We start from the raw sequence: 13134 nt of genomic DNA, 5'->3' as shown, positions 1-13134 counted from the left end.
GCTAGTATCTATTATGTGCATTATCGTTTCTTCATTTTTTTAGTAATATTTTTTATGTGCACATCACAAGAGGTCCATCAAAGATGGGGTGTAAGTATAACAAACCAAACCACATGGAAACACCATCAAAGAAGGGGTGTAAGCATTGGAAACTCCATATTTATGTGATTTGCTCATTGTTGGAGGAACCAAAATTTGACTCCCTACAACTACTTTAAAAACAAACTCGCATGATGCGATGTTGAAAGCCATAAAAGATTTGAGTGTATCTTCCTAATAACCAATTGGTTTTGAGATGAGATGACACAGCTCATGGTATGACAAATGGTATCAGAGCTAAGGACATGGGTTCGAGTCACAGAAGTTTCATTGTGAGGGAGAGATTATTGGGTGACCACAATTTTAGTCCTTACAACTACTCTAAAAACAGACATATAAATTACTCTAACAAAGCGCCACATGGCATAACTGCATGGTCTCCAATAAGAAGTTTTTATTTTCTTATCTAAAATTTAAAAAAAAAAACCATATAAAATACTTTATATATATATATATAAGTGCACACCAATAGATAATTTTTATTTTTAGGAAACTCAATTATAGATAATTTATATGTGCATTCACTCCATTGGCACATTCAATGAACTAAAATTTGACATAAATACAAATTTTGACGAGATAGAAGCTTAAATGAGAGAGACTCAAGGAATGTATCACTTAATAGAACCTCATACTCTCCCACACAATATATATATATATATATATATATGGAAAATACTAACGAGTGCCCTTAGGGCACTAGTTAATAATCTATTTAAAGAAAGTTTTGATACCACTTTTATGAGAAATGAAAAAAACTGTCAAAATATTAATTATATATATATATATATATATTGATATATTGATATTGATTATATTAATATGATTGTGTCAATTACTAATATCCACACAATATATATATATATATATATATATGGAAAATACTAACGAGTGCCCTTAGGGCACTAGTTAATAATCTATTTAAAGAAAGTTTTGATACCACTTTTATGAGAAATGAAAAAAACTGTCAAAATATTAATTATATATATATATATATATTGATATATTGATATTGATTATATTAATATGATTGTGTCAATTACTAATATTGTCACAGAAAACAAGACTATCCTCCTCAAGTTTTTAAAGCAACACGACAAAGTCCTTTGGCTAATTGATTTCTATTCTTAATGGCTAAGGAAATGCCAGTAGGTTATGTTCAATGCCTAGTTCTCTGATAAATCTAAGATTGTTTAAATTTACAAGCCAGCTTATTTAAAACATTTAAAACCTCATTTTTATTGTAATTATAGTTATTTTCTTGAAACCATTTCCAAAGATTATGCCATATTAATAAACATAGGTGACATACAAGAACTGTTTCCTTTCAATTTTAGCAACCAACTAATTACTTTTTTTTTGTACGTGCAAGATAGCTTTTAGAAAGGTTTAGATGTTTGTGACCTAAACCTGTCCCTAATAGTACATTTGGGTGTCATGCTTACTCAGTATAAATTAAAAATTACATTTTTTTTAATATAAAACTGTAAAAGAGAAAAAAAAATGGCAGAACAAAAAAGCAAGGGAGAAAGACGAAGTGTATACGTGGAATAAAAAAACCATGGTTGGATGAAGGATGGAGTGCCCTTATCCCTTAGAAACTATGCAATTTTTATTATAAAAGCTAAGTATTATACAGTGTTCCTTCTTTCCCAAAACCCTTACACTTTTTTGCCCTTAACTTTCTACCCAGATTTTTTCTCCCTTTCTTGCTTATCAACATTCTCCTCTTATAGTAAAATAAATGTTGCTGGCTGTACAAGGTCAGGTGTCCTAACCTATTGCACATTGTAAACCCTAAGACAACTATGATCTATACCATACCTCAGCTAGATGAGAGAGGAAAACCATGTCTACAAAGGTAGTGCCGGGCTGAAGGGTGGCTTTGTACTATGTCAAGGACAACCAAGGAGGGAGAGAGGGAAAGTGTGAGGTTTGAGGATATTATATGTGTCCTGGGCAGTGGTCCTAACTTCTGCAGCACCTGACCAAAGAGAGCTGATTTCTCTCTCATGATAATGCTTGGTGTCCATACCAGACTGCACACATTCTTCCTTCAATTGCACTCATGCTATTGGCACGAGCCAAAGGCGTGGCTTCCTTTACTGAAACATGTTTTCTTGTAACTTAAAGCCATCCACGTGGAGGGTATGGATGTTATTTTTCTTAGCTATATCTGTTTGCTCACTTTCACCAGCTTGTGTACTTTACATCTTTAAAGTTATAAATCAGTTGCAATGTCGCATACAAGTTGTTGAATCGGTGATTCAACTTCTTTTCATCAAAATGTTTTCCCATTCATTTCTTGTGCCACTTCACCACAGTCCTCTGTTTTCCTTCCTCACATTTGTCCTAATGTGGCTATTCCGCTTAATTTCATGTTACTAGACCCTATTATTCCTTCACCAAGTATTCCATCTTCTGCTTCTAGTCCTATTCAGGTTTCTGACCAAATTTTAGACCCTATTCTTCCTGTCATATCAGATTCTGTAGTACCAAAATCTGTCATACTAGATTCTGTTCCCACTAATTCTACAAAACCTAGTTCTTTGCCCCTTGAATTTGCCTTAAGATTAGTTTTCTCTGATCCCTTTACCAATTGCATACAAGTCATCAAATTGATAATTTAACAATAGCAATTATAACAAGATCAATTGTGTCTTTTCATAAAAACAAAGTCATCTCAATACATTTTGTGGCCTAAGTTGACAATTTAAAATGAGATCTTTTATGAAGAATTATTAGTTTCTTCCAATATCCCAATAATGGTACTCGTTTAAGACTTCTTTGCAAAACCATTGATTTTGTTTTCTCAACAACTTTAGCCTTAATTGTACTAATACTTCTATGATCATGCCAAAATCATGAAATATTAACCATGTTATTATCATGTTAAATGACTTTCATGCAAAATATGGTCACTTATGAAGACTGTTCATATACTTATAGTATTTTAAATTTAAAATAAAAGATTAAAAAACTTGTAAATTCTAAATGGTATAATTTCTATATAATATATCAATTCCATTTCAAATAGATTATTTTCAAACCTTGCTCAAATTCACTGTCCAAAAAAATATGTTATAGTTTAGGGTTGACTTAACACATTTTGGGGTCAAACGCAAATTTAAAATGTATTGTTACTTAATATTTATAAGCAATACATGAATTAGAAAAAAGAAACCCACATTTTTATATAATTTAATACATTAATTGGATTAATTTCATATATTAATAAAAACATATTTTAAAACTTTTAATTCTAAATATATCTAAACAGTGTCAAAATAAAATATCATATTTTAAATAGTCAATGTCTCTCTTGGCCGTGTTGGATTTCATTTATTGAATAACGAATTTTAGTTATAAATTTGTCTCCAAAACTATTAATTCTAATTGGCTAAAATGCAAAAATAACCCTTTAAGTTTCTTCAGATTTCATTTCAGTTCTCTAACTTTGCTTTTGTTCATTTCAATTCTCTAACTTTCAAGTTTATTTTATTAAGGTTTTTCCATCAACTTTTGTTGTATGCTGCGATTAATTTTTCAATTTTTTAGATTTTTCTTCAAAATTTTTTAAATAAAAAAATTTAGCTAATGATTGATGTGGGTACCTAGGATGTACGGATCTTCGGGTCAAGGGCTTTTTACCTTGTAGCCTTTTACACCGCATCCTCGGCATGTCCTTCAACGTCCTCGGACGACTTCGCAACGTCCTAGGCATGCTTGGCAACGTCCTCGGACGGTGTCCTAGGAGTCCCACATCGAACCCTACTTGCTGCCTTATAAGCTGTGAAGCGAAGGGAGTAGTGTACCATTGGTTTAGTTATTCGAATAACTATAAACCGATGGTACACTACTCCCTTCGCTTCACAGCTTATAAGGCAGCAAGTGGGGGGGTTTTCCTTCGATGTGAGACTCTTAGGACACCGTCCGAGGACATTGCCAAGCATGCCTAGGACGTTGCCATGCATGCCTAGGACATTGCGAAGTCGTCCGAGGACGTTGAAGGACATGCCAGGACGTTGCGAAACCGTCCGAGGACGTCCTAGGACATTGAAGGACATGCCGAGGATGCGGTGTAAAAGGCTACAAGGCAAAAAGCCCTTGGCCCGAAGATCCGTACATCCTAGGTACCCACAATAAAAGGGCCATTTTATTGTGGGTACCTAGGATGTACGGATCTTTGGGCCAAGGGCTTTTTGCCTAGTAGCCTTTTACACCGCATCCTTGGCATGTCCTTCAACGTCCTAGGACGTCCTCGGACGGCTTCGCAACGTCCTAGGCATGCATGGCAACGTCTTAGGCATGCTTGGCAACGTCCTCGGACGGTGTCCTAAGAGTCCCACATCGAAGGAAAACCCCCCCACTTGCTGCCTTATAAGCTGTGAAGCGAAGGGAGTAGTGTACCATCGGTTTATAGTTATTCGCTTCGCTTCACAGCTTATAATGCAGCAAGTGAGGGGGTTTTCCTTCGATGTGGGACTCCTAGGACACCGTTCGAGAACGTTGCCAAGCATGCCTAGGACGTTGCCATGCATGCCTAGGACGTTGCGAAGCCGTCCAAGGATGTCCTAGGACGTTGAAGGACATGCCGAGGATGCGGTGTAAAAGGCTACAAGGCAAAAAGCCCTTGGCCCGAAGATCCGTACATCCTAGGTACCCACAATTGAAAAATATTTTCTAGATTTTTTTTTCAAAATTTTTTTTAATAAAAGTTGACAGAAAGGCCAGAAATGCCTTAATTGGATAAATCTGAAACATAGAAGACTGAAATAAATAAAAGTAAAGTTACAAGATTGAAATGAAATATGAAGACTTAAGAAGAGTAAAATTTTTGAAAGATAATTTTTTTTTAATACTCTTAAACTACTACAAACATAGTAAAACCTATGAATAAAATGTTGAGCATTCAAAAAGAGAATAATATTTTTAAAATTATTTTTATTTATTAAAATTTTAAGCCTTAATTAAAAATTTTACATCATAAGATAAACAAGACATTATATCGATCAATAAAAGATGTATCTAAAAAAAAAATCTAAGTAAGAGGTTTCACTTTTTCTATAATTATTTTTGTGCAATACTATAAAACAAAGAGATATAACATATTTTATTTTAGGGGCCTTAGAAGATTGTCTAAATAGTTTAATGGTTACAAAACTTGAGAAGAAAAATATTAACAAAAATGTGCAAATGTTGGTCATTAATTATGCTCAATTATTCAAAGAGTACTATTTATCAATGTTACACTTTGATCTTAGTTTTAATCGTAAGTGCTTGTGGGGTGTTGGGAGTAAAGGCCGGGATTCAAGTATCTAAAAAGGAGCTTCACACACATATACACTTAAATTAAAGTAGACTATAATTTCTATCTTGTATTAAAAAAAAAAAAAAATCATAGATTCATTGAGATTTATGGTACACATATATACTTAAATTAAAGTAGAGTATAATTTCTATCTTGTATTAAAAAAAAAAAATCATAGATTCATTGAGATTTATGGTAATGAAAAGCCAACCACATTGACATAGACAATCAGATTAAAAATGGCAAGTGAATACACACAAGACCTTGCCATTTTGTAATCTTCGAATATCCACAAGATTACATCAATTGCTGAATCTTATTCCTCACCCCCAAAAAAAACAAAAACCCAAAAAAAGAAAGAAAGAAGTTTGACGCAAGCGCTTTGTAGCCATAAAAAGTTATCTGCAGTGTGCTCCATTGCTGTGGTGATAATTGTTATGATCACTTAGCTTTGCACCGCATACAAGGACACTAATTGATGTTAGAACTACCAATAATACTGCGGTAACAATCGATTTCACGATTACAAATTCCACTTGTTACAGAACCTATGTTACCTAAACTCTTCAATCCCTTGGTACATATGGCTGCTTTATGGACTGTTGCATCATCTTTGGAAGCCAATTAATAAGTTTTGCTTTATAAAACTTATTTCACAAAACAATCTATAGACAGACTTCCCAGGTTTGCAATCTTGACAGCTTCATGCATTGTTTCCATCTGGAGTACCACATAACCCCTGCACAGAAAGATTCAGGCATTCAGGAATACGAAGCACCTTAGATGGATAAGAAGTATCATTTTATGAGCTAGAAACAGTGAAAGTGATTCTGTTAAGAGTGCTTTTACAAGTGAATTATCAGCAATTTAGAAGAGACTTTAAAGTGATACAAACCTCAATACTTCTGTACATGGATGATGGGTCCCTGAAAGCTTTTGATAATCTCTATGCTTCATTGTAAGGCATGACAGCAGTGTAGGGTTTCCTCTTTTCTTTTTGAACCTTGATCGCAAAAACAAGATTATAACTTTTACAATTTAAGTGTATTTCTTTTAATGCTTACATGAAAGATTGCAAGTTTAAACATCAATACCTGTGCCTCTAATTCTGCAATTCTCTGCAAAGATGCCTGCTCAATGCAAGCGCGGCGCCTGCACTCTTCTTCAAGCAAACCTGTAATTTGGTACCTAAACTCAGCCATCTCTTGAGCTAGGTCCTCTGCTTCTTCCTTTGCTCTTAACTTTTCCTCTCTCAATTCTTCCTGGCAAGTAGCAACCGTTAGTATGTTAACTTCTATGGGTTAAAACCAAGTCATAAAACCCCAAAGTCCAGAAAAGAGAGGAACCTAGGGTACTCAATCTCACTAGTAACCGAAATTTATTTATGCAGCTTACTGAGATTGATCACTTATATACTGTTAAAGGAGGCACTTCCATGGATGGTCATACCTTAAGTTGCTTCACAAGAATTTCATAGTCTTGGATCTGTCGTGACATCTTCTCCATCTCATTTCTTGAATCTGCATCAGGTGCCTGTACCATTGCCAATTTTGAGAGGAGTTGACCCATGACTTCTCCATAACTGCTTCAGAAATTATCAAAATATCATACATATGTCAAAAGAAGGGAAACTGAATATAAACTTATACAATTAGTAAAACTTTTCAGGACTTCAAAAACAAAACTTAATGCAGCATTTTTTCCTCAAGATAATCTTAACAAAAATACATGTTTAACATCTCCTCATTTGGATTTTGGGTCAAAAACTATAAAATTAAAAAGATAAGCCCACTAGAGGCCTAAAACGCAGGTGCCAAATGAATAGAATTGATGGTTTATAATCTATTGAAGATAAGTTGAGGAATTCCTTCTTTCCTCTTCCAACATCGTCCAAAATGGTGCAAATTTTGAAAGTCAACAATGTGCAGTTTCACACATCCATGCCCTCCGCTCCCCCTGCCCCGAACCCCCCTGTCCAATATATATAATATTCATTTTTTTTCCTCATTTGGACCTCTTTTTTCTGAAAAATAAATTGCATTTGATTATCCTCGAAGAGATTGTAACTGAAACTACATAATATTCCACTCGTTACTTTTAAGCAACATCAACCAAGAGTTGTTATAAAACACCAAAAAAATGGATCCACCAAGGAAGACATCAAGACAAAGTCAAATCCCATAAGAAGTAACTACCCAGTCCAAGATCCCAAAAAAAAAAAAAAAAAAAAACCCTTCATAAGTAGATTTATTGAGCCAGAGTGATTACCNAAAATCTACCAAGGTGTTGTCTTAGATTGCATGAACAATTTAATTGAAAGTAGCAGTGACTTTTTCCCATCCCTTCTTCTGTTAAGAGAAGTGTGAGGCAGTGGTTTCAGTTCAAAGTTGGTTCTGTTGACTGTATCTTGCTCTGGTTCAATTGTTGGCACCCTCTTTGTCCTCTCTATGTGAGATTTGGTCAAAGATGCTTTATGATGTTGCTGGTGGTAATAAAGCCAAGGTTTCAGATGTGCTGCTGAATGGTACCTGGAAGATGCTCCCCGCAAAATCTGAAGCTCTAGCTCAGACTCAAAGTGGCTTATCTAGCATTCTGTTATGTGAAGCTGACTGGCCATTTTGGATTCCATCTAGAAGTGGGATTTGTTATTGCAAGGAAACATTAAAATGATTGGAGGGAAACTGCCATAAGTTTCTTGGTGGGTAGCTATCTAGTTCAGAAATCAGTTTTAAAGTGTTCCTTCATTTGTAGGCTGGCTGTTGAAATAGACTCTTTGCAAAGGACAGGTTGCTTTTTTAAGGGTTTCTGTGGTGATCCTCTCAGTAGCAGAGTGAAGTAGAAGACATAAGCTGTCTTTTCTTTGATTGTAGCTTCTCTAGTCTAATTAACTAATTTGGATAAGCTGATGCATCCATCGAAGATAAATTTGTTACTACACAAACTTGTCTTAAGGCTACTTTAAGCAGATTAGTGTGGACTGCCTCAATCTATTTCATTTGGTTGGAGGGGAATGCTTGTGCTTCTGGTGAAAGGGCTAGAATTGAGAAGAGTTGATCCATCAAATAAAGGAGGCTTTAAGATTTCAGTTGGCTGCTATGAGAAAGGTCCTAAGGTCACAGGAAGCTCTGCTACATCTGGAAGCTTCTGGATTCAGTCCATGAGGGTGCTCAGTTAGACTCATATTTTGTTAGGCTTCAAATGTAATCTGTGTTGTTTGCTGTTGCTAGTTTCAGTGTGTAGTGTTTGTAATTGTTGACTAGTTGCAGCTATGCTGCTTGTTTGTATCCTGCTTTGCAGGCATCCTTGGTCTGAATAAAATTACTATTCATACAAAAAAAGAAAAAGAACCTGGCTGTCACTTTGTCCTATTTGGGAAGACCTTAGTTTAGTAATATTTTCAAGCCATTGGCTGGGCCAATGTTTTTTTGTTATCAATTCATATTTTAATTTGGATATCTATAAGTGGTCTTGCCAATTGATACCTTTCTCTTTTATTACTGATCAATTTATTTAATTGTATGCAGTTAAGAAAAGAAAAGGACATGCTGAAAGATTCACAATCCCAAAGCTTTGATCTGATCAGGGTAATGTTTTGATTCTATAGAACTTTTCTATTAATTTCAATAGATTGTGAAACAGAAAAAATTCATTTTCTTTGATATGTTTAAGTCATTTATTTGATTCCTCTTTGGATGAATGAACTATGTACGTGCATGTTGTTTTTCCATTTCATTGGCCTCTACATGTTTTATTTTCTATTTACTTTCAGTTTGTTACTTTTTACATTTTCTTGTAATATAGAAACTAGTGAAGTAAGGGAAAAAATTGTTGTTACAAAATATAATATTTTCAAATGCAGTTGTAGCATGCTTTGAACTGCATGAATTAAATAGTGGATTACAAAGAGAATAATTGACTGTTGTGACATTGTGTAGGCCGGTTATGATCAATCCTCTTGAATACTTACCTCTTAATGAAATGAATATTATGACATGTAAACTAATAAGATAGACTGAATGGTCCAACTTAGTATATATTGTAAGTGACACATACCTTTGTAATTGTTTCTGGTTATTTTGTGAATCAGTTGCTGGAAAAGGAGTGTCCAGATCAAACATAGTTGTTTTCCAAATTGTCCACAAATCTTCTAATTATAATTTTCAGAATAGCATGTGAAGAAATTCCCTAATTTGAAGCAAAAATGTTGATACGAGGGCAAAAAATGGTGGGGAAATTAAAGGATATAAAAGGAAAAACAAAATATTGTGGATTTAACTTTCCGCTCCATTACTCTTCTTTGGTCTATAAAAAAGTTGTTGCTGTTTAACCAGGAAAATATATTCTGGCAGAATATCTGTAAGGTTCTAGAACTATCATCTCCAGCATAGTATCTGATTTCAGACTTTTGTTTGACACAGAGACTAGAGCTACACGTGAAATCATTGTCAGAGGCTCGTACAGAAGACAAGGAACACATTGAAAAGTTGGAAAAAGAGCTTTTGAACTGCTTTCAAGAAATAGGTAGTTATTCTTGTATTTCAAGATAAATATTTGCTTAAGTTGTTAAGTTTCTGCAGCTGATTTTGATTGTTTTTAACAGGATTTCCTTGTGTGTGGAACTATTGTAGCTTGTTTGCATAAAAGACTCATTGAGTGTGTGTGTATTTACCCATGAAAAAAATTGATGATGTCTTCTTAGTATTATAAATTGCCATCTCTGAAACATGCATTTTGATAATGATAGATTTTTCAGTGGCATTTGATAAAGTTGTCTATATTTGATTCCTCAGGCTCTATTCCATTTTTTGTTTGGTATACAAACCATGGATGACATTGATTTCATTCTATTATTTGATGAATGTGTTGTAATGTATTATTTCCTCTAAAGTAAGCATTCTATTATTTGATGAATGTGTTCCAAATTCTTTTGGGGCTCGTATGGTAGTTACGGCAATGTAGAAACTGAAACAGTATCATGCAATTCCTCATGATATTATAACCCCCAATTAATCCCTTATAAGGTATTCTGATCAATTATATCAAGAGTTAGGGCCAAATGCCCTCTTTTGTAAACAGTTCATGAGTGATTACGCAGGCTTTAGGGAAAAGCAGTTAATGTATCTATGGTTCCAACAATGAGATCATTTGTGTTCAACACACATGTTATTATGTGATTCCACTTTTTTAACTCTTGCTTTCCAATATTTTTCAGCCATCTGGGCTTTTTAGGACGTATCCTTTATGGTAGTTATCAATGACAATAAAATGATGTGTGCACATTGATGGCCTTGGCAGCATGCTGTCCTCCATCCATGACTTGACATGTTAACAGTTTTCTTTGGCTTAACCAATCACAACATTCATCACAGATTACCTGCAGGATCAACTAAATGTAAGGAACACAGAGGTGAACTGCCTGGAAGAACATGTACACAGCCTTGAGCTGAAATTATCAGACATGGAAGATTTACCGGAGAAAGTTGACAGGCTAAGGGAGGAGCTGAAGAGATCCACTTCAGAGCAGTTGTTCTTGTTGCAGGAACTGGAAAGCAAAGAAGTGGAGCTACAAAATTCAAATTTGTGCATAGGGAAACTAGAGGAGTCAATCTCATCCATGGCATTAGAGTCTGAATGTGAAATAGAAAGCATGAGGCTTGATATCACGGCTTTGGAGCAGAGTTGCCTTGAGGCTAAGAAAATCCAGGAAGAAACTGTTCAAGAAAAAGCTGGGATGAATGGTTTGATTGAAGAGCTTGAGATTCAGTTTCGAAGTGCACAGAAAATTATGGAACACCTAGATAAGGAAAATAAGGAACTGAAGGGAAAGCTTGATAAATCTGAAATGAATGCCAGGGTATTTTGTCAAAAAATTGAAGAATGGCTGGGAAACAAGGACAGATCAGATCAGAAGTCTCAGACTTCCTTGAGTAAACCAGAGAACAAGTTTAGTATATATAAAGAAATTAGGTACATTTCAACTTATAATTGTTTTTGTTTACTAATTAACTTGTATGCGATTCATGTCCAGTAAAGAATGTTTTTTGATAATATTATAATGCTGAGAAAGGGAAGAATCTTTTGTTATTGTCTGCTCTTTACACCTGCCAGAGGCACTTTTGCTATCCATATATCTGTAGTCTCTAACCATAAATCTTTGTTTATAAAAAAAAAAAAAAAAAAAAAAAAAAAAAAAAAAACAACAAACAAAAAAAAAAAAAAACAAAAAAAAACAAAAATGTTAACAGTTCAACTCAATAACTAGCTGCTTACAGTACTCTAGGAGAATTTATCAATAAAAAAGTACACTTAAGATAATTTTAAGGCCACAAATTAAATTTCCGTTAACAACATCCTTAAAAACATACATAAAAGTAGGTAAATGGGCACGAAATATACCTCTCTAAATCTAGTCCCAATCTGTAAGAGTTCCTCAACGTCAGAAGAGTACTCACTATCATTCTTCACGCAATGAGACATTTGTGCACAGAAAAGCAAAACAAACGTTCAAAATGTATGATTACCCTGTATTCATTTACTAAACTATCAGAGCCCGTCACAACATAAGAACAACATTAATTAATGTCATTAATAGTAAACAAATGATTAACATAGATAATTCAATATATTCATGTAATCTTCTAAAAAAAAGAGAAAAACCCATAAGAAAAAAAAAAGTGAGAAATTGCTTATAATTGTCCCTTCAGGAATACAAGAACACAATGCATTCTGGCCCATGACTCTATTAACTTCAAAAATATGGGTCATTTTTCAAATTTTCCACACAAGATAAGAAATAAAATCCCATAAAGAACAAAACAAAACAAACAAAAAACGTATTTCAAGTACCCTATAATTTACGTATAGTTTCCACTAACAATTTACACAATATCTTCTCCCAATTAAAAAAACAAATAAATAAAATTTCTAACATTCACTGACCCAGAAATGAAGAATCAAATACTTTAACAGTAATGGGTATGGTAATTTATAAAAAGAAAAGCTAAAATTCAACATGGGTTTGAATCATTTGGTGATAAAGCGAAAGCCTTCAACATGAATTCATGAATAATCCAAATAAAAATAACATACTAATACAGCAAAAATACAAAAATTTCTTCGATATATATATATATATATATTTACCTTCGGAAGCGTGAGTCAGAGTCTGGAAAGTTTTCAAATTTGAGGCAAAGAGATTAGGATTTGTGATATATATATTTATTTTCAAATGGGAAAGTTTTTTTGAAACTCCGAGAGAGAGTTTTGTTAAATTTTGGGTGATACTAATATTAATATTATCGGACAGCTTAAAGTTCAAACTGCACTTATGGAGTTTGGACTTTGGACAAGTGATTTGAATGGGAGCGGTTTGAGCTGGCGACTTATTCGGGTCGGCCCACCTAAAGTGGGTAGGTACAAAAAAAAAATTGGTCTTTTAAAAAAAAAATAAAAAAATAAAAATATTTTGGTCCTAATTTGGGAGGAAAAGCTTCTAGAATTTAAATTTTAAACTATTTTGCTTTTGCCAATTCCATAAAGTTGTGTACACCTTTTGTCATGAGTTGTTGTCATGTCTGAAATTTTCGACCTAGTGTTGTTGTCAGTTTAGGCATGCAAAATTTTTTTGGTTTATTTTTGTATAAGAATTTTTTTTTTATGCAATAACTTTTTAAAAATACTTATATTAGATTGTCTATTTTATACTATATTTTATTAAAATATTA

General features: G+C 33.8%; 2 protein-coding genes and 1 long non-coding RNA gene across 3 annotated transcripts; 1 reads left to right on the top strand and 2 right to left on the bottom strand.

Annotated features, from left to right (window-relative positions):
* Positions 1–5573: 5573 nt before the first annotated feature.
* LOC112029655 (uncharacterized) lies at positions 5574–7019 on the bottom strand. Its single transcript, XM_024062347.2, has 4 exons — positions 6860–7019; positions 6505–6672; positions 6306–6413; positions 5574–6149 (listed from the first exon to the last, which is right to left on the bottom strand). The coding sequence occupies exons 1-3, from the start codon at positions 6977–6979 to the stop codon at positions 6357–6359; spliced, it is 345 nt and encodes a 114-aa protein (XP_023918115.2). The 5' UTR covers positions 6980–7019; the 3' UTR covers positions 5574–6149; positions 6306–6356.
* A 1881-nt stretch (positions 7020–8900) lies between these two features.
* On the top strand, positions 8901–11456 carry LOC136067493 (uncharacterized). The gene is made up of 3 exons (XM_065773441.1): positions 8901–8994; positions 9829–9931; positions 10780–11456. Exons 1-3 carry the CDS (start codon positions 8929–8931, stop codon positions 11439–11441), a joined length of 831 nt encoding a protein of 276 aa, XP_065629513.1. The 5' UTR covers positions 8901–8928; the 3' UTR covers positions 11442–11456.
* A 347-nt stretch (positions 11457–11803) lies between these two features.
* On the bottom strand, positions 11804–12735 carry LOC136067491 (uncharacterized). The gene is made up of 2 exons (XR_010628962.1): positions 12554–12735; positions 11804–11932 (listed from the first exon to the last, which is right to left on the bottom strand). It is a non-coding gene; the product is annotated as an uncharacterized LOC136067491 (long non-coding RNA).
* Positions 12736–13134: the final 399 nt, after the last annotated feature.

Source organism: Quercus suber, unplaced genomic scaffold, assembly GCF_002906115.3.
Source record: "Quercus suber isolate HL8 unplaced genomic scaffold, Cork oak 2.0 scaffold_75, whole genome shotgun sequence".
Lineage (NCBI taxonomy): Eukaryota > Viridiplantae > Streptophyta > Magnoliopsida > Fagales > Fagaceae > Quercus > Quercus suber.
This window is presented reverse-complemented; position numbering and strand designations above follow the sequence as displayed.

Excerpts from the sequence above, each read along its gene's own strand:
- LOC112029655 (XM_024062347.2), bottom strand. The coding sequence starts at position 6,979 with ATGGGTCAACTCCTCTCAAAATTGGCAATGGTACAGGCACCTGATGCA. Across the intron at positions 6,673-6,859 it reads TTCTTGTGAAGCAACTTAAG|GAAGAATTGAGAGAGGAAAA; the intron begins GTATGACCATCC and ends GCTACTTGCCAG. Across the intron at positions 6,414-6,504 it reads TTGCAGAATTAGAGGCACAG|GTTCAAAAAGAAAAGAGGAA; the intron begins GTATTGATGTTT and ends TTTGCGATCAAG.
- LOC136067493 (XM_065773441.1), top strand. The coding sequence starts at position 8,929 with ATGCAGTTAAGAAAAGAAAAGGACATGCTGAAAGATTCACAATCCCAA. Across the intron at positions 8,995-9,828 it reads AAAGCTTTGATCTGATCAGG|AGACTAGAGCTACACGTGAA; the intron begins GTAATGTTTTGA and ends TGTTTGACACAG. Across the intron at positions 9,932-10,779 it reads GAACTGCTTTCAAGAAATAG|ATTACCTGCAGGATCAACTA; the intron begins GTAGTTATTCTT and ends CATTCATCACAG.